Raw genomic sequence first — 20375 nt, forward strand, 5'->3', positions numbered from 1 at the left:
AGGAGAGAAGTTCTTTGGTCAGCCCTGCCAATGAGGAGTGACTAGCAGCAGCTAGGTCACAAAGTGGATAGAATACAAGACTTGAAGTCCAGAAAGACCAGAGTTCAAATCTTGCCTCAGATATTTACTAGCTCTGTGACTCAGGACAATTCATTTAAATCTTAGCCTCAGTTTTCTTTTCTATAAAATGGGGATAATAATAGCACCTATTACACTGAGTTGTTGTGAGTTAATGTATATAAAACATTTTGCAAACTTTCAAGCATTATATAAATGCTAGCTATTTTAGTGATAGTTCTATCTCAACTCACTTTATTTCAGGCAAATGAACATGTGCCTGACCCTTTTTCCTTTTATTTCTGTTTTTGTTTGTTTTTGTTTTTGCTAGGCAATGGGGTTAAGTGACTTGCCCAGGGTCACACAGCTAGTGAGTGTTTTGTCTGAAGCCAGATTTGAACTCAGGTCCTCCTGAGTCCAGGGCCGGTGCTCTATCCACTTTTCCTTTTATTTCTTCTGGTTGCCCTTAAGGGCTCTGGGTTGACCAGGAGACAAGAAGGAGAAGGTGGAGACAGAGTGAAAAGGCTAGGATAAGCTATGTCCTGTAAGGCTATGTACCCTTAGATAATTGAGAGCTGACTGTAGGAAGGACCTTCTTAGGGTGCCATTCCCAGTGGTACAACTTTATCCTGTATCCAGTCCTATCCAGTGGGGACAGATTCCGGAGCCCAGTACATACCGAAGTGGCCTCAGCGTCCTCAGCAACCGCAGGACCCGGAGGATGCCCAGGATCTTAGCCCCACCAGCTGAGGCCATGGAGACAATGATGTCGATGATGGAGACAAAGACCAGGAGCCCATCGAGCACATTCCAGCTGCTCTGCAGATAACTGTTCTCCCCAGAGAAAAAGCCCAGGGCCACCACCTGGGAATGGAGCCACAGATATTGTCAACTCAAGAATGTCATTGAGGGCACACAGCCTTGTGGGAAACACTTATTGTTAGCTGAATACACAACCCTTATTTATCTCTGACTTATCTTTGTGTCTCCCCTAGGGCCTAGTTTGGGTCCTTATACACAGTGAGACAAAAAGAGATGGTCAGAAGAGCTCTGGACTGGGAGACAAGAGGCCTGATCCAAAACTTATGACTTGGATGGCCTTGGACCAGCTATTCCACTTTTCTCAGCTTCAGTTGATTCATCTGCAAATTGGGGATGTGGATACTTGCACTGTCTCCCTCACAGAATTATTGAATGGAATGTGCTTTTTACATCTACAGAAGAGTAAGCTCTTAACTAGGTGCTTAATAGATGTTTGTTGAATGAATAGATGGATGAATGGATGGATGGCACCCTGTAGTGGACATGTGGGGTATACCATGATGAATTATTCATCTTTGGCTCCTACCCTTAGGAATCTCATAATCTAGTAGTGGACACGAGACATCAATAACTAGCATTCAAGACCATGGGGAGGCATTTCAGGGAGACTTCAGTGGAAGGAGAGACACCTTCTGGTGAGGGGGAATCAGGGAAGCTTTCACAGAGATGATGGTGCTTGAGCTGGGTCTTGAAGAACAAATAGTATTTTAGTAGGTGAGATATTCCATGGGGAAGAAATTTCAGGGCAATGAGTGGTGGACCTAGAGACAGTTGGACATTTACATGGAGGCTTTGGGTTTTCTTGTGGGCAACTAGACTCTTTTGAAACCATAGGTCACTGAGCAAAAGCCATGCTGAATCCCTCATACCCCCGGCCCCCCTCCCCTCCCCTTCCCCACCTCCTACCCTCTTCCTTCCCTGTGCCTTCATCCAATCAAAAAGAAAACTTTGGTGCCAGATACCTTCACCATCATTTCAGCCACAAAGATCGCTGTGAAGATGTAATTGGAAACACTCAGGAAGACCCGCTCCTGTAAGGAAGGGACATGACATGAGGATTGCTGACAGCGGCGACCCAGAGGAAAAGCAGGCTGGATCTACACTGACCCTCGGTAAATGGGGAATTGGGAACATTTATGGTTTACACTTCTATGGGCAGAATGTCACCAAGGGGGAGGGTGTAATTGAAAAAATCATAGACTTTGAGCTGGGAGATTTAAATTAATTCTGGTTCTTCCACTGACTTGATTTGGGGCAATCTCTACCCCCCGCCCCCCGCCAGATGTCAGCACGTTTGTAAAATGAGTTTGGATGTGTTACACTAGAGCATATTTAAGGTCCCTGCCGCTCTGACGTTCTCACGATGAATCTGACCACTTTCACCCCCCCACCCCTCCCACCTTAAAGTCACATCATTCTCCACAAATCATAGGAGGGATACCAGAAGGCCCTAATACCACCCCCAAAATTCTCCGCATCCACCATCACCGACCTGTGCCTGAAATCCAACCACATTCTTTACCTTCGTCCTTTACTAGACCTTATTATCACCTTAAGTAATCATCCTATATGCTTCCCTTTCTCAGCCAACCCGCGTGAAGAAGATACCTACTTTCACTGCCTCTACTTCCTCTCCTCTCACTCCTCAATAGGTTATAATTTGGCTTTCAACCTGACCACTCAACTGCAGCTGCTCCCTCTGAAGTTACCAGTGAGCTCTTAATTGCCGAATCTGATGGGTTTTTTTTCTCAGTCCTAAAACTTCTTCATCTATTTCCTTCATTTGACACCGATGATTAGCCTCACTTCCTGGATCCCCTCTCCTCTCTCTGTGTGTGTGTGTGTGTGTGTGTGTGTGTGTGTGTGTGTGTGTGTGTGTGACACTGCTCTTGGTTTTCCTCCCATTTTCCTGGCTGTGAATTTTAAGACTCTCTGATCACGTGAGCTGCCCTGTCGGTGACTCTCAGTAAAGCCACCAGCTGCAGGGTCATCTCTGTAGGGTGACAGAGACCTATAGTCAGTGGGGACAGGCAGTGCTGACAAATCTGTCTGGGTCATTCAGGAGTAATGTTTCTGCTGGATAATTTAACCACACCTGAACCATTTGCCTGGATAGTTCAGACAAGCCAAAACCTGTAATGAGGGAAGGTCTCTCTGTGTGTGTATGTGTGTTTTTGAAGGGAAAGGAAAGAGAAACCATCCTACTCTCTGTAGGAAAATCAATCAATCCACAAGGATCCATTAAGTGCCTACTGTGTGCCAAACACACAGGGTCTGGTGATACAAAGACAAAAATCAAATAGTGCCTGCCCTTAAGGAATTTATGTTCTACTCCCTAGATCTTTCTCCCTTCCCAAGACAAAGAACTGTTGCCCCTCAGGAAGCCAGGCTTGTGGCTATTCCCAAGGTTACTTTAAGATGGGTTACAAATTGAGCCCAGAGCTGAAAGCCAGTAAAAGAGGGGGCCTCTTGGCCTTTGGGGTGGAATGGGGGTACTTACTGTGCTGTTAGGATCAATGTCAGGTCGTTCCAGGGCTATTGTGATGCAGTTGAGAAAGATGAACACCAGGACCACATGGTCAAACATCTTGTGGGCAATGACCTTCTGACATGTGACCCGGGCTCTGGGTGGAGCAAAAAAAAAAATAGATTCAGGAATCAAGGACTCAAACCCGATATTTCATGCAAATGAGTGCTCTAATGGAAACAGCTCTGAGTTGGGGATTACCGGAGCTGTGTGTTAGTCCTGGTTTGTTGCTAACTCTGTGTAACTTGGTGTGAATTTCTCCCCTTGCCTGAGCCTAAATGAAGTTCATCCATCTGTACAAGAAGGATGAGTAAACCATGTCCTGCCTCCCACTCAAGTTGGTGCCAGTGAGATAATGGCTCTGGAAAATGTAAAGCATGGTCCCTCAGGAGGGAAGGGGTATAGGCAGGCTTTGAACCCAAGTGTTCTGGCTCTAAGGCTAGTGTTCTCTCTATGATGACATGCTAATGTCATGCCGGTGGTTGGATTTCAGGCACGGGTCAGTGATGGTGGATGCAGAGAATTTTGGGGGTGGTATTAGGGCCTCCTGGTATCCCTCCTATGGATTTGTGGAGAATGATGTGACTTTAAGGTGGGAGGGGTGGGGGGTGAAAGTGGTCAGATTCATTGTGAGAACTAGTATAGCTCTGCTACTAGGGAGGAAAGGAAAAGGAAAGGAATAAATATTTATATAGCACCTACTATGTGTCAGGCCCTGTGCTAAGCATTTTACAAATATCATCTCATTTGATTCTCACAACAACCCTGGGAGATAGGTGCTGTTATTATCCTCATTTTAAAGTTGAGAAACTGAGGCAAACAGAGGCAAAGTGTCTGAACTATTAAGTGTCTGAGGCTGAATTTGAACTCAGGTCTTCCTGACTCCAGGCCCAGTGCTCTATCCACTGCACCACCTAGCTACCTCACCAAACACTAACTTGTGGTGTGACCCTGGGGAATTTCTTTCCCCTATCTAGTGCTACATGTAGTTATTGCTATTTCAGTTGTGTCTGACTCTTTGTGATGCCATTTGGGGTTTTCTTGGAAAAGATAACTAGAGTGGTTTGCCATTTACTTTTACAGCTTATTTTATAGATGAGGAAACTGTGACAAACACGGTTAAATGACTTGCCCGTGGTCACACAGCAAGTAAGTGTCTGAGGCCAGACTTGAACTCAGGTCTATCTGACTCCAGGCTCAGAGCTTTATTCACTGTGCCACCTAGCTGCCCCTAGTACTATGTGTCCTTGCCCCCAATATAAAAAGGCTGGACTCAGCAATCTCAAGGTCCCTTCCCATTCTGAGAGCTTATGTTCCTTACGATCTTAGTTTCTTCCAGCTTAGACATTCTATGTTCTAGGGTCCTTCCTGCCTCTAACCTTCTTTGATCTGTGACCTGAGTTCCCTTTCAGCTCTGACATTCAATGTTCTCTGTTCTGAGATTCTTCTGAGCTCTTATACTTTGTGTTCTGAGGTTACTTTAAGTTCTGACATTCTTTGTTCTATGATCTGAATTCCCTTCTAACATTCTACATTCTATGTTCTGAGGTTCCTTCCGTCTTTAAAACCATCTTGTGTTCTACATTCTAAGTTCCCTTTGAATTGTGACATTCTACATTCTATGTTCTAAGGTTCCTTCCGTCTTTAAAACCATCTTGTGTTCTACATTCTAAGTTCCCTTTGAATTGTGACATTCTACATTCTATGTTCTGAGTTCCTTCCGTCTTTAAAACCATCTTGTGTTCTACATTCTAAATTCCCTTTGAACTGTGATATTCTACATTCTATTTTCTGAGTTTCCTTTTAGTTCTGATAGTCTATGTCCAATATTTTGAGGTCCAGTCCAGCACTATCATCCTGTGTTCCAAGCTCTTCGTTCCTTTTCATTCTTGACATTCTATGCCTGATGTTTTGGCATTTCTTTTAGCCATAATGATCTACAATATATATGGTCCTTTGTATTGTTGTTATTATTATAAATAAACATCTAGATATTTTGGTGGTATTGATATAGGAAGATGCTTGGGTGTAGTATTAATTAGTTCTCTGAACTATAGAAAGAAGAATCAAGCAGGACCAGGCTTCCTTCTCTCCCCTGTTCACCTTTGACTAAAGATGGGAGTACAGTATCATAGGAGGTGGAAGGGAACTTGTGGAAGCTGGCAGTGTCCTATGTGGGGCAGTGGTACAGGGGGTGATCCTGGGGATGGGGTTTGGCCAATGCCATTTGTGAGATTCTGGAGGGCTGGGGCCTTGCCTGCTTCTTGAACCCCACAGGGCTACCTTGGAAGGCTGACATTTCTGTGTCCAGAGGAAAGCTCAGTCACCACCATCTGCAGCTGATGGCGGTGGCTTCTTACCGGTTCTGAGGTGAAAACATGTAGAAGGACCAGTCTTCATGGGTCTTACACCATTCTGGCTTGTAGGGCTCCAACATTTTTTTCAGTCGGAAGCAGTAGCTCTGGAAGAGAAAGAATATTGAAGGATTATGAGATTTAGAGCTAGAGAGGATTTAATGGCTATCTACCCCAAATCCCTTATTTGCTGGAGTGGTCCATTGCTAGGCATCCTGACCTATGTCTTCCCATTAGACTCCAGTGACTCTGGAGGAGAGAGTGGGGCTGATGAACTTGCCCAGCCCTGCCTCACTTGAATCCAATTCACTTGCAGGTCAAGACACCACCCTCCCTGATGTCATTGGTCCTCTGTAAGAATGAAGGATGAACAACAATTTGTCAGATGAGACCCAAGAGAGCACAAGCAACTTACCCAAAGTTCCACAATAAGTAGCAAAGATAGTATTTGAACCCAAGTCTTTCAGATTTCAAATCTAGTAGCATTTCCATCATACCATGCTCCCTTTCATAAGACCATTTGCTAGTGGAGATGAGAGGAAACGGGGGTCCTTTCTCTGCTCATGGATCACTACACCTGCCCTGCCCAATATATAGCCTTGGTACCTTCTCTTGTGGAGTCCTGTAAGCTAGATCATCTTCTTCTGAGTCCTTGGGAGGGGTTATGGAGGTAGGACAAATGAGGAGGTTCCTATTTGACTAGTAAGAGGCAGCATGGTGTGGTAGAGAGAGCACAAGCCTGGGAGCTAGAAGACCCAGCTCTACCAGCTTTGCCACAGATTTTGTGTGTGACCTTGAGAAAGTCCCTTCCCCTCTGTGGCCTCATCTGCAAAGTGAGGAGGTGATTACAGATGATCTCTGATGTTCCTTTAACTCATACCAGCCTTCACTTTCATTCAGGTGCTTGTGCCTCTCTCCTAGACTGCAAAAGTTCCCTAATTGGCCTCTTCATAGCAACCTCTCCCTTCTCTAGTCTGTGATAACATTAATAATAATAATGATAATAACTAGCATTTATATAGCACTTTAATGTTTGCAAAGCACTTTACAAATATTAACTTGTTTCATCCCTTAATTGGGAGGTAGGTGCTATTTATTATCCTCATTTTACAGATGGGGAAATTGAGGCAGATGGGGTGGGGGTAGTGACTTGCCCAGAGTCACATAGCTAGTAAGTGTATATGGCTGGGGTTTTCCTACTCCAGGTCCAGCACTTGATTGGGCCACACAGCTGCCCATCTTCCACATGGTTGTCAAAATCATTCTTCTTAAGAGCAGATCTTCTTAAAAGCCTGCCTTACTCAATAAACTCCAGTGACTCTCTTTTTTTTTTCTAGGATAAAATGTAAACTCTGCTTGGCTTTTAAAAGCTTTTCACAACCTTGTTCCATTGTTTTTTTTAGCCTCAATTTACATTACTCCCAATCTCGTAGTCTGTAATCCAGCGAAACTGGCTTTCTCTTTGCATCCAGCATGGCATTTCATTTTTGTACTCTACATCTTTACACAAGTCATTCCTTCATCTCCCCCACTCCCCGAGCCTGGAATACAGTCCCTATTTTCATCCTCCTCATAGAAGCCCTTTCTTCCTTCATGCCTGACTCAAGAACTATCTTGTATGTGAAGCTTCTTTTGATCACCTCAATTGGAGAGCCTTCCCTTTGAAATGACTGTGTTGAGCTGTCTTTTATTTATTTGTACTTCTTCTCTTTATATTAATTTGCAATATAGTTACATCCCAAATAGTATGACTAATGAATCCCTTGAAGTGGTTGTATGTCTTCAAATTCACATTATTCAAAGTTATAATTAAGTAAAATGGTAATCAGTTCCAGCCCATTGGAAATATTGAGTGCTAAACCGAACAATGGGATGGCTAGGTGGCACAGTGGATATAACACTGGGTTTGGAACTGGAAAGACTCATCTTTGTGAGTTCAAATCCAGCCTCAGACACTTACTAGCTGTGTGGCCCTGAGCAAGTCACTTAACCCTATTTGCCTCAGTTTCCTCATCTGTAAAATGAGCTGGAGAAGGAAATGGCAAACCACTCCAGTATCTTTGCCAAGAAAACCCCAAATGGGGTCACAAAGAGTTGGACATGACTGAACAACAGCCATGATCTGAATAGTGAGACTAATTTAGGGGGGGTTATTATTATTATTATTATTTTTTTAAATATAAATTTATTTATTTTTAGTTTTCAATATTCACTTCCACAAGTTTTTGAGTTCCAAATTTCTCACCCCTTCCCCCACCCCAAGATGGCATGCATTCTGAATACTCCTTTCCCTGGTCTGCCTTCTCTTCTATCTCTCCCCCCTCCCTTCTCTTATCCACTTCCCCTTCTATTTTCCTGTAGAGCAGGATAGACTTCTGTACCCCATTTCCTGTATTTCTTATTTCTAGGGGATTTATTATTGGCACTCATTGGGATGTAGCCATTGACTTACATCTGTACTTTCTGTCTCTCTGCTAGAATGTAAGGTCTTTGAGAGAAGGCATTGCTTCCATCCTTGTACTTGTGTTCTCTGTGCCTTGCAGAGTGCCTGGCACATAGTAGGCACTTAACAAATGCCTGATTGATTTGACTTTTAACATTCTGGGGTTCTAAATGAGACAAGGGAGGGTAAAGTGTTCTATAGACAATGACTGTTATGATTGTCAAAGCTAGTGTGGGACAACAGAAAAAGCACTGGGCTTGGAGTAAAGAGGCTTCAGTTCCGGTTCTGAGATTTACTAGTTGTGGGACTTTAAGCCAGTCACTTAAACTCTCTGAGCCTCAGTTTTTTAATCCATAAAATGGAAAAAAATAATAGTTGCACAAATGTCTCAATGGATGGTTTTGAGAAAAGTGCTCTGCAAATTGTAAAGTGCTGTGGAAATGTGAATTACTACTATTCTTATCATCAACATCGGCATCAACAGCATCAGCATTAGCATCATCCCTTCACTTCTCTAAGAGATCCAGAGACTTCAGGAGTGAAGGAGACACTCTCCCCCCACCCCACATCCAAGTGACCTGATGAGTGACCCAACTCACATCGTCCATGTCATCATCATAGTCTGAAGGGTCCTCCTTGTGGCTGTCGATGTGGAGGAAGAACTCACTGGGCACGTGCACCATCTGTCCGTTGCAGTCCTGGTACTCCAAGGGCAGCAGAGCAGTTGGGCGCGGGGGCAGCCGTTGCAGCCCCTCTCGCAGGTCCAACGTACTTCGGTAGTCCAGGGACTCGGCTCGGCGCAGTTGGGATGCCCGGCCTGCTGAGCCCGGTTTGGCATCATCCGACTCATCATCTGTGCTGCCTTTGCCCTCCCCAGAGAGGAGGGACTCGCGTTCCCCACATTGGCTCTTCTTCTTTAAGCTGGGCGCCCGGCCCAGGCTGTTCCAGCTGGAGCGCCTGCTGCCCCATGTACTATTGGGGCCCCAGTTGGCACAGGGAGAGCTGCGGAGGCTGGACTGAGAGACAGTCAGGGAAGGACATGATATGAGGGAAAACAATAATGAGAAATCAATGACATAGGAAGTCCTTTGTAGTTTCAGAGTGATTTAGAGATTATAAATCTGTTCACAATTTACAAAGCGCCTTGCTATGTTCGAAAGGTTTAGAAACATAAGATCATAGGATTTAGGAGTAGAAGGAAGCCAAGAGATCATTTAGTCCAGGGGTTCTTCACTCTTTTTGTGCCCTCAACCCCTGTGGCAGTCTGGTGAAGCCTATGGACCCATTTTCAGAATTATGTTTTTAAATTCATAAAATAAAGTACATAGAATTATAATGAAACAAATTATATTAAAATAGTTCTCTCTGTCTCTCTTTTAAAAACAAGGTCACGGGCCCCAGATTAAGAACCCCTGATCTAGTCTAATTTATTTTATAGACAGGGAAACTGAGTCCATGGAGGGAAGGTGAGTTGCCCAAAGCACTATGTAGTAAATAGTGGAACTGCAATCTAACTCAAGTTTTCTTAAAATGAATTCATCGCTCTTTTAGCTATACTACAACTTGTTGCTTCCTTCATAGTTGATAAAATTCTTTATAATTTATAAAATGTTTTCATATCCACTGTCTCATTAAATTCTCACAACAGGGTTTGAATCCAGGTCTTTTGAGAGAAGCAGAACAGGGAATATCTTTTCTACTCATCTCAAGAGGGAAAGCTCAAGGTCACATCATGAATTAATGACAGGGTTGGGTTTAGAACCCAGGGCAGATCTCCCAGTCTAAGCTACCTTGAATATAAGAACATAAGAACATGTGACCCTCTGAGGTCAGGCATGACTTAGGATCTCAAGTCAGACAAGGACCCTAAAGAGTAGTTTAGGGGAGGACATGTGGGAAAAAATGGAAATAGAACAGGATTATAGCTCCTGGGATGATTTGAGAAATTTAAGGAGGAGGAGAAATAGGAGAAGGATTTTACCTAATGGAAGAGAAAGACTAGAGCTGAACAAGAATATGAAGGAAAGGAGGAAGATATAAATTCTAGGGCAAGGACAAGGGAGAAGAGAAGAACAGGAGGAGAAGAAAGAATAGAAGGACAATAAAAGGGCTCTAGCTATAAGAATCAGGAGGAGACATGATGTGGAGAGAGAGGACTCAAACAGAAGGAAGTTGGTTTAGACACAATAAGACAAGTTGGTAAGAGACCACTAGGTGGATATGGTTGATAGACTGCTCGATCCAAAGTCCGGAATACCTGAATTACAATCTGACCTCTGATAACTTACTAGCCATGTAACCTTGGATAAGTCACCTAACCTTTGTCTGCCTTGGTTTCCTCTCCTGTAAAATGGAGTTAATAAAAATGCCTACCCTCTTCCACCCTGGTTGCTGTAAAGATAAAATAAATTACTATATTAAAGCACTTTGTATATACTAATTATTTTTGGCAGCAGTAGTAGTAAGAGAAGGGAAGGGAAAATGAATATGACTGTTAAGGTGCTAACAATGGTAAAGAGCTAAAAAAGGAGAGAAGGGAAAGTGACATCTTTGGGTTGAAGACCCTCCCTGGCATCTCACATAGATTTAGAGATGGAAGGTATCCTAGAAGCCATCTGGTCCAGCTCCCTCTCTCATTTTCAACATGAGGACACTGAGGTCCAGAGAGATTAAGGAAATGACTCATGGTCACATGGTTAGTGTCAGAGCTGGGATTGGAGCCCAGTTCCTCAGACCCACCATGCCATGCAGTCCATCCTGTTTGTCCCATCAATCTTCCATGAGAGCAGTTAGCAAGAACCACAAAGGACTTAGGATCTCCTTTTCAGTTAGTATGGAAAGCAGGGTGAATTTTGCAGTGATCTGCAAAGAATGCGCAATGCTTTTATTTCTGCCATGATCAAATGACTCTTATCTTTGCTAAAAGCATGGGCTGTTCTTCATGGAAAAGAAGGTTAAAAAATAGATAAAGGGACTTTAGGCACATTTCTCTATTCTCCAGGCTATCAAGGAGAATGGGATATTCTTTAAAAACAAAACAAATAAAAAAAACAAATTAGAAGAAAAGCTTCTGTGTGAAAACAAAAGAAAAACAAAGGATCTTAAAAGGCTGAGGGGAATCCTAATACATGTCTGGAGTATGGAGTCACAATGATAGAATATGATACAGAGAAGAGAGAGAAGAAAGAATATTGAATCCATGTGGTTGGGCAATACATACGAGTCTCTTCTTGAAGAGGAGGGAATTATACCCTTTAAAGAGGAAAGAATTTCTTGTTATTTAAGGAATGACATATATCCACAGCATGAGCAATCATCCAGTGAGGGTCAGAAGAGGAAGAGATGAGTAGAAGCAGTTGGTGACTCTTTGATGAGGGGTGATGAGACAGATATTTGTCAGCTTGACAATAATAATAAAGAGATTTCTCTCTACATCATATATATCTTGAGTATTATGGGGAATTTCCTAAGCCTCATCATACCTGGTGACTGCTACCTAAATCCAATGACTCACCTAGGCACAAATTTACAGAATAAATCTGGAGAACACTGTTGAAGATTATAAAGTCTCAAGCAAGAAGCCATACACAGCTTGAAATGATACCATTAACACTTTCAGGAAAATGGCTAGGAGAAAGGCCTGAGAGATACCTGGAGAAAATCAGTTGAAAGCATTTACTATGAAGTCACGCATGGAGGTTCAAAGAAAGTCAAATTAACAAACATTAATTAAGGGCCTAGTATGTGCCAGGCACTCCATTGTCAATCCCTGGAAAAAAGGGCAAAAACATTCCCTGCCCTCAAGGATCTCACATTCTAGAGGGAGAGACAACATGCCCAAAATTGTACGTGCAAGAGAGATACAATGCAAATGCAAAATAATCTCAGGTAGTGTTTTAATCACTACTTCCAAATGGAGACAGGCTTCAGAAGAAAAAGGTGTTTTGGGATCGAACATTTGGATGTGAATAGCTGGTTAAAAGAATGGTCTTTAAGAATGGGATTTGAAAACAAAAAAGAATGGGATTTGTACTCAGGGAACTATTTAAACTATTTAAGAATGACAGGCTGATTGGCAGGAATCAGGTTCATCTAATTGGGGCTTATATATAAGAATGGCTTTGCTTAACTATTTCTTCTTTCACAACATGGCTAATATTGGAAATAGGTTTTACATAATTGCACATATATAACCTATATCAAATTGCTTACTGTCTTAGGGGGGAGGGAGAAAATTTGGAACTCAAAATTTTATTTAAAAAATGAATGTTAAAAATTGTCTCTGCATGTAATTGGAAAAAATAAAATACTATGAAAAAAAGAATGGCTTTGCTTGAAGATTTGCAAATTTGATCAGAAGGCTTTAAACTAAAAAAAAGAGGAGGGAGAAAATTGCCTATACTATAGATCCTCTAACCTAAATACGGTAGGGAGTAGTTACAATGGAGGAATAGCAAAGACAAGCCAGGAAATTCACAAGAGACAAAATTCAAAATAGGAGTCAACAACAGTAAAACCCATGACATCATCTCTGTCTATACCTGGAGTAAGGTAACAAGCAAGACGATCTGGAGTCCTGGTGCAACAAGGCAAATTTGATCTCACCACTGAGACCTGATGGGGCTAGAGTATAGCTTGGAAGAGGTTTACTTCATTCAAAAGGAGCAGGATAGGTAAAAGCAGGGGGGAAGTAGGATTGTGAGTGCCTGGCACATGTGGATGGGGGACTCCAGCTATCTGGATACCTACTGCAACTTTCTCTATGCCCAATTGCAACAGCTAACAGTGTCCTGACTTGCTTTAATGGAACCAGTGAGGAAAACTTTCATTCTAGATCTGATTTTCACCAGCAAGGAAGAACTGGTTGCTACAGTGGAGATGATGGGAACCTTTGGGGAAAATAACCATGATATCTTAGACTCTGTGACAGAAAAGGAGGAAAAAGTTAGGCATAATCTGACTTGCCTCCTAGGTTTGGGGAGGGAGGCAGGAGCAGATTTCAAAGGATTCAGAGAAAGGAAAGGTAAGATGCTACGGCCAACAATTTTACAGGGGAAACCAAGTCCAGAGGATATGGGTGACTTTTGAAAATGAAATTCTGAAGACACAAAGAAAAACAATTGCTTTGAGGAAGAAAACAAGGTGTTATCTAGAGAGACTGATGTAGATACAAAGGGATCTCCTCTACCAACATAAATTAGAAAAAAAATACGTGCAGAAGTAAAGGGAGATAACAGAATGAATACAAAAGTGACGCAGTTCTGTAAGGGTAGTGATAAGTGAGAAGGATAGTACTGAAACTCAAAATGAGCTAAGGTTAGCAAGGGAAGTTAATGACGACAAGAAATGTTTAAAAACTATACTGGGTGAGGAGGAGCAGCTAGGTGGCACAGTGGATAGAACACTAGCCCTGGAGTCAGGAGGACCTGAGTTCAAATCCAGCCTCAGACATCTACTAACTGTGTGACCCTGGGCAAGTCACTCTTAAAAAAAGAAGAAAAAGAGGAACATCAAAGAATGGACAGAGTACTGGGCGTGGATTTAGGAAGACTCATCTTCCAGAGTTCAAATCTGGCCTAACTGTGCGCCCTCCTTCCTCTTCCCGCTCAGTGGCCCTCTATCCTTGTAAAGCACAGCTAGGTGTCTAGCATCTGCCTACTATATCACTGTGAGAACTGGGAATGGCTAGGGCCTAGGAGGGAGGCGAAAACTCTATCCCTCATTGATGAACTTATCACCCATTCGTAATGTGTGACTAAGCAGACTACAGGGGGGCGGGGTGGGGCTGGACTATCTTTACCTTCCATGAGCACACCTTGTCTTCAGAGTGCAAGCTAACAATAGGGCTACAGGTAGGGGGAGTTATTGAGGTCTTAGGCTGTGAACTGGTTTAGAGTTAAGGTCAGGCTGGGTTAGGGCTCAGTCCAAGGGCAAGTTTAGGATTTTAGTCCCATTGAAAGGAGTAAGGTCTGGGCCAAGGTTAGGGCAACATTAGGGACAAGGCTAAGGTTAAGAGTTCAGGTTTGCCAGAAATGATCTTTTTCACTTAAAGCAGTGGTTCTCAAAGCATGGTCTGGGGGTTCCTGGGGGTTCTTGAGACCCTTTCAAGGTATCCATGAGGTTAAAACTATTTTCATAATAATATGATGATGTTTTAGTATCTAAAATGGTAAATATTAATATATAAAACTCACATAAAAGCTCTTTGGAGGATACTCAATAATTGTTAAGAGTGCAAAAGAGTTCTGAGATCAAAAATTTTGGAGCTCCCCCCCGTCATGTTTTCAACTTTCTCCCAGCATTCTGTGCAGACGGTGTGTGCAATCCCATACGATATTCTCTCTTTGGTTTTCCAATGATTATTGGCACATGTGGGCTGCACATGTCCTCTCTTCCTCTTGTGCAGTTCAGGCTGATGTGTAAGTGGTTTTGTCTGCCCTTAGCTTAGACCCACTGAAGGTAGTTAAAGCAGACTGGGACAAGTTGTCCTAGGATCTGTGATTTCTCACAGAAAATGAACAGTGGATAAACCAAGTATTTTGCAAGTGAAGCAGTTCTGGGTAAAGGCTTTATCAGAAGCCCAACATTGGCACTGGGCCTATAGGCAGGAGAGTAGAGAGCAATGGGTATGTAGGCAGGAGAGAAGAGAGTGACCTACCATTGACTTCTGGTCATAGTGCTGGGGGTCCACAGAGACACTGCTGCCTCTGCGTGAGTCCAGGAGGTTGGGGACGGAATCCACATTGGGGGAGCTCTTGGGTGTCAGCATGGGTGTAGCTGCAGTACGCATGATAAGAGGTGGAGGCAGGCTGCCACGGCCCTCCAGATGCCCATTGGGTGTCATTGCCAGTGAATACATCTTCATCTCTGTAGGTGAGAAGGATGGTGAGAATGAGGGCTATAAGCGCTTCAGGGATTAAGCATCAATAGGGCCCCAGAAAGAGTGATGAGACAGTTAATGAAAACATAGAGGAAGGGAACCATGCCCACTCCCTATTTCTTCTGAGTCACAGGCTGGCTCAATTGGTAATGACAATGCAGTGTAGTAGAAAGAGTAGTGGTCTCAGGGTTATATGGACATTACCAGCTTTGAGTACTGACTCTGATGCTTTTCAGCATTCTACAGGGGTGGCCACAGGTACTTAGATTTAGTCGTTTCATTCATGTCTCACTCTTTGTGATCCATTTTTTTTGGGGGGTGCTTTTCTTGGCAGAGATACCAGAGTGCTTTGCCATTTCCTTCTCCAGCTCATTTTATAAATGAGGAAACTGAGGTAAATAGGGTTAAGTGATTTGCCCAGGTTCATACAGCTAGTAAGTATCTGAGTCTACATTTGAACTCAGGTCTTCCTGACTCCTGGCCTGGTGTTCTATCCACTGTACCACCTAGCTGAGGTTTTAAAGAAACTAGAACCTCTGAGAGTTGACGGTGAGGCCAGAGTACATCACAGGCATGGAGAAAGGGCCTGGAGGGTTGTGTATAAGGGACAGAATGAAGGCCAGTTGGCCCAGAGGAGTGAAGAGGAGTGTATAAAATAACAGGTGTACTAAGTTTGGAAAGGTAGATTGGGGCCAGGTTGTGTCCCATTGTGGCTTGTCTAGGTATTGCATGACAGCTTGATCAGCCAATGCCAGAGAATGTGGCAGTACTGGACACATGCTAGACACATACTGCTCTTCCTCCCTGTTGCTGATTCCACACAAGATAATCCAGCATAGAGTATACATATCTGTGTAAGGAAATGTGCTGGAAATACCAGGCACCTCATAATTCTGTTTAGTGTCTCCTTGAGCACACTGTAACTAATTTGGGAGAGGCATCCAGCTGGGATCAGTGAAGAAATGCCCTTTTCCTGTCAATTGGCAAGAATTGTAGGTGGATAAGCCTATATTTGACTGCAGGAGGGGTATTGCAAACTAGAAGGACCTCTGGGTGAACAATTTTTATAGTTGGGGGAAGGGGAAGGAATCATTCTGGTCCTAAGGATGGGAGTAGAGCCTTGTACTTGGGTTAAGATGATGGTGCTTGAAGGCGTGTCAGAAGGGCCACTATTTGCCACTGAACATTAACTATGGAGATGGGTTTGGACCAGACACTACCAAATTTTTCATTAATGGATCACACAACCTACCTATGAATAGTGTCATGTGAATTTAATTATATAATTAAGAATAGGAATAGGCACTATCCTTTTGCAATTTCTTTGATATAATGAACTCCAAGATGAGAAAACTTTCTCTGCAAGTTAAAGCTTCAGAGAGCTTCCTAGAACACTGAGTGGCCAAGTGACTTGTACAGGGACACCAGTAGGTGTCAGTGGTAGGACTGAAGTCCAAGTCTTCCTGAATCCAACACCAGTTCTCCATCCATTTTATCTCCTTGCCTTGCTATAATTAATCATAGGTAATAGGAGATAGGGATTGGGCCTGGAATTTCATTAGTCCATGGGATGCTTGGGTAAGGAAACTCCTACCAACATCAGCCAGTACCTTCTTTGCAACTCATAGCTAAGGGCAAACATTAGGGTAGCCCAGCATCTCACAGGCAGTCTGTGTCAGAAGCAGATTTGAGCTCAGGTTTTTCTATCTTTGAGAATGCCTCTAGTGTGGCATTATGCGATACTACCTCTCAATTAGTCATATTCACTTTTAATTAACGGTGTAGAAGAAATAGCCCTGTTTTTGGGCCCCAAAGACCTCCTGGATTTGAGTTTTGGCTTTGGCCCTTATACTATCTGTGTGCTAATTAATTGGGTCTCTGGTCATCATTCCCATCTCCCCACCTCCAGAACCTTGAGCAACACCCCTGGGACCTAAGACACTGACAGATGAACTTTAGTCTTCTCTTGTCCAAAATGAAATGTTTCTACTACTTCCTAGCCTTCTGCATACCATACCCCTAGGCAAGTGCCCCCTTTTTTATTCCTCCTGTTTTCTACCTTTCCCCTAATGTGGTCTCCTCATCTAATAGAATATAAGCTCTTTGGAAGCCACTCTTGTTCTTGCCTCTGTTTGTAACCCCAGCATTTAGCATGGCTCTTGGTACATAATAAGCTCTTAATAAATACTCTGTCTGCTTATCTACCCATCTATAAAAAAAAATCTCAGTTGGGCTGCACTCGGAGGTCAGGCAGACTTGCATTTGACCCATGGATAACATGTTAGATGCCCTTAGTTTAGATAAAGCTAGGAAGAGGATGTAGCAGGTCATTCTTCCAAGGCATTCTAGCAGTGATGGCTGTTTGGTGAGGTTTGGTCTAAAGGTGAGAGGTCAATGGGAGTAGCCTAGAAATTCAGGACTTCTTAAACTGTGGGGACTGTGGGTGGGGACCCACAGTTTAAGTGCAGAAGGGATTGTGAATGGAAAAAGTTTAAGAAGCCTTGGACTAGATGACTTGATCAGCACCACTGTAATGAGATCTCACTGGAAGCAATCTTGGAGATGAGGAAAGCCCACATGTGGGTGCTCTGTCCAAAGGAATATAAATTTTTATTGCTTATATTTTGCAAGATATCTGGAGGTTTGGGGGCTATATTTTCCCCCTACTTTCCTACTTATTTATTCTATCATCCCCCCCCCCCCGACTGGGTCAATTAACCTATTTGTCTCATGTAGTTTTCATTTACGATTTCTTGAAATTTAGCTCTGAAAAACCAGGCTTTGATAAAGCCCATTGGGATTCAAATGGAGCTTCTTGACCATGCCTTAAACCCAAATCACTCTGGTTCTCACTGATTGGCCAATAATAGGTCCCATCTTAGCCTCACTTGCTCATTGTTTGCTTTTGATGGCTCAGAGTGACGGTAAAGAGCAATTTTTTCTGTTCTGACCAGAAACTGTGAGGGTCTCCCCCTCCCAGATTGATTTCTTTTGAGAAGGCAAACTAGGCCATCTTTTGCCTCAATTCTTACCTGTCCTTAATCACTGAATGGGTGTTGCCTCAGACAAACTTAGACTTGGGAAAGACCCTAGCTTAAAAAGGCCAAGGTCGCCCACTGTCTCAGGGTCATTGCCAGTCATCCTGACCCGTGTCTTGCTGCTGGACTTTGATGACTCCGGAGGAGAGAATGAGGCTGATGACTTTGCCCAGCCCTGCCTCACTTAAACCCAATTCACTTGCAAGTCAAGACATCACCCTCCTGGTGTCATTGGTCCTCTTGGAGAATGAAGGGTGAATGACAACAATAACAGCAGCCAACTGATCTGCCTTTCCCAATAAGGATAAAAGCTCTGGGGAGAAGTCGGGAAGTCCTAGTGGCTATCCATTGCCAAGGACTTCCTGGACCAGGATTTACTTTTGTCTCATGGATGACAGAAGATGTAGACAGTATGATGTAGTGGATAGAATGTCAGATTTAGAGTCAGGAGGACCTGGGCTCAGATCCTGCCTCAGCCACTAGCTGTGTGACTTGAGGCAGATCCCTTAACCTCTTAATCTCAGTTTTCTCATTTGTAAAATGATGGTGTTGGATCTGATGACCTCTAAGGTCCTTTTCAACTCTACATCTATGATTCCATAATCCTATGACTGCAAGACTTCTCTCTGCTTGGTGTTTCAATGATCTAGATTTGACACTAGTTATAAAAGAGGTTTCTGGCACCAGTGGAGAGTCCTGTCTTACAAAGAATCTCAGACAGGTCAAGTAAGCAGCCAAGGTCACAAGCCACGTCAGTGTCTGATTTCAGAAAATATTCAGATGCAGACTCTCCCAGATTTTCATTTAGCCCCACAAGACCAATGAGAAACTACTGTCCCTAGAATGTTTTATATTTGAGTTTTAGCTCTGTTACTAATTTGTAATGTGACCCTGGGTAAGTCCCTTCCTTAGTCTTCAGTTTCTCTTTCTGTAAAATAAGGTGATTGAGCCATTTGGTGTCTAGTGTGTCTTCTAGATCTGAAATTCCATGTTCTGTGTTCTAAGGCCTATCTCAGCTCTGATTGACCATGTTCTATGTTTTAAAACCCTTTCGCAGCTTTGCTATTCATGAGTTTATGAACTGACTTTGCTTTCACTGCCATCAGCCCTTTTTATCAGAAGCTAACTTTGCCTAGAACCATGCTGGCCACTGCAATGGAGACATGATGGAGACAGGGCCCTTTTTAATTTTTCGGAGTCTCTCACCTGTAACTTCCCATGCCTCTGTCCACATCTCATCAACCCCTAAAGAAACATACCTGTGGCTCGTAGGTCTCTCAGTTTTTCAAAATCTTCCTCGAAGTTGGCTGATGTCTTGTCCTCATCTGTGTCTGATCTATTAGCATCCCCCTGCCAACCAAGAAAAGCAGGAGTTATTAACTTCATGCTTTCTTTGGGATGTCAAGGAGCAGGAGAATGGGAATGGTTGTGCAGATAAAATGATTTTGAATGCAGCGAGTGTCTTCTAAGCACCCATGGATAATTGGGTTGAGAGAAGATCAGATTTGGTCCTTGCCCTCAAGTGGTTTACATTTTTGGCGGACAGATAAGGTCAACCAACATAGCTATAGAACAATGTATCCATTAGGAGGTGGTACAAAGAGGGGAGGAGGACCAGGAGTTATGTTATCTTATGTTATACTGGTAGGGTGGGGAGATGGGAGAGATTGACTGGGGAAGCTACCTGGGGGAGGTATAAATCCTTGCCATAGCTCCAGACTGAACCCCAACTTCAGCCCCAGTCAGGGTCTAGTCCATTGGCTATAAGGGTTCCCACATGCAGATCCATAACCTTGTATCGATATCTGTTTAGAGATACATGTAGATACGAGGCTCTAGTATGGGACTTGTTTGCCTGTCCCCATTCCCTGCTCCTCACCTCTGCCTGGAAGCCCTCCACCAGAATGGCCACTAGTAAGTTGAACAGCACGTAGTTGCCGAAAGTCATCAGGGCCACAAAGTAGAGAGCAGCCCAAGAGGAGGTGGAGGCCATGCCATTATAAAGCACAACATTCCAGTCTTCTTGGGTGAGAATCTGTGAGGAGACAGAGAGTGACTTCCCATGTTGCCTTCCTCTTTCCCCATTTCCCTTCCCCCACAGAACCAATGGATCACTTTTTGCACAGGTAGCATTTGAACCATCCTAATGAATTGACTTTGAACCCAACAAAAATTTTCTGAGGCCCCACAGAAACCTTCCTAAATATGGGATGACATTGCTTTAGCTACTGCCTCACCCTTTAAACTAAAGAAT

The 20375-nt window shown here is 43.3% G+C and overlaps 1 protein-coding gene across 2 annotated transcripts in view; it reads right to left on the bottom strand.

The window, feature by feature from the left end:
* CACNA1H (calcium voltage-gated channel subunit alpha1 H) overlaps window positions 1-20375 on the bottom strand; it is a 157637-nt gene that overhangs the window by 54377 nt on the left and 82885 nt on the right. For both annotated transcript variants that reach the window (XM_078152594.1, XM_078152593.1), the window contains exons 12-19: window positions 20001-20156; window positions 19381-19471; window positions 14862-15070; window positions 8803-9219; window positions 5767-5867; window positions 3380-3503; window positions 1842-1910; window positions 737-921 (exon numbers count right to left, since the gene is read on the bottom strand). In XM_078152594.1, coding sequence (XP_078008720.1) covers window positions 737-921; window positions 1842-1910; window positions 3380-3503; window positions 5767-5867; window positions 8803-9219; window positions 14862-15070; window positions 19381-19471; window positions 20001-20156 — 1352 coding nt within the window. The remainder of the gene's footprint in view (window positions 1-736; window positions 922-1841; window positions 1911-3379; window positions 3504-5766; window positions 5868-8802; window positions 9220-14861; window positions 15071-19380; window positions 19472-20000; window positions 20157-20375) is intronic.

The sequence above is a fragment of the Phascolarctos cinereus genome, unplaced genomic scaffold, assembly GCF_003287225.1.
Source record: "Phascolarctos cinereus isolate Bilbo 61053 unplaced genomic scaffold, phaCin_HiC Scaffold_4;HRSCAF=312, whole genome shotgun sequence".
NCBI lineage: Eukaryota > Metazoa > Chordata > Mammalia > Diprotodontia > Phascolarctidae > Phascolarctos > Phascolarctos cinereus.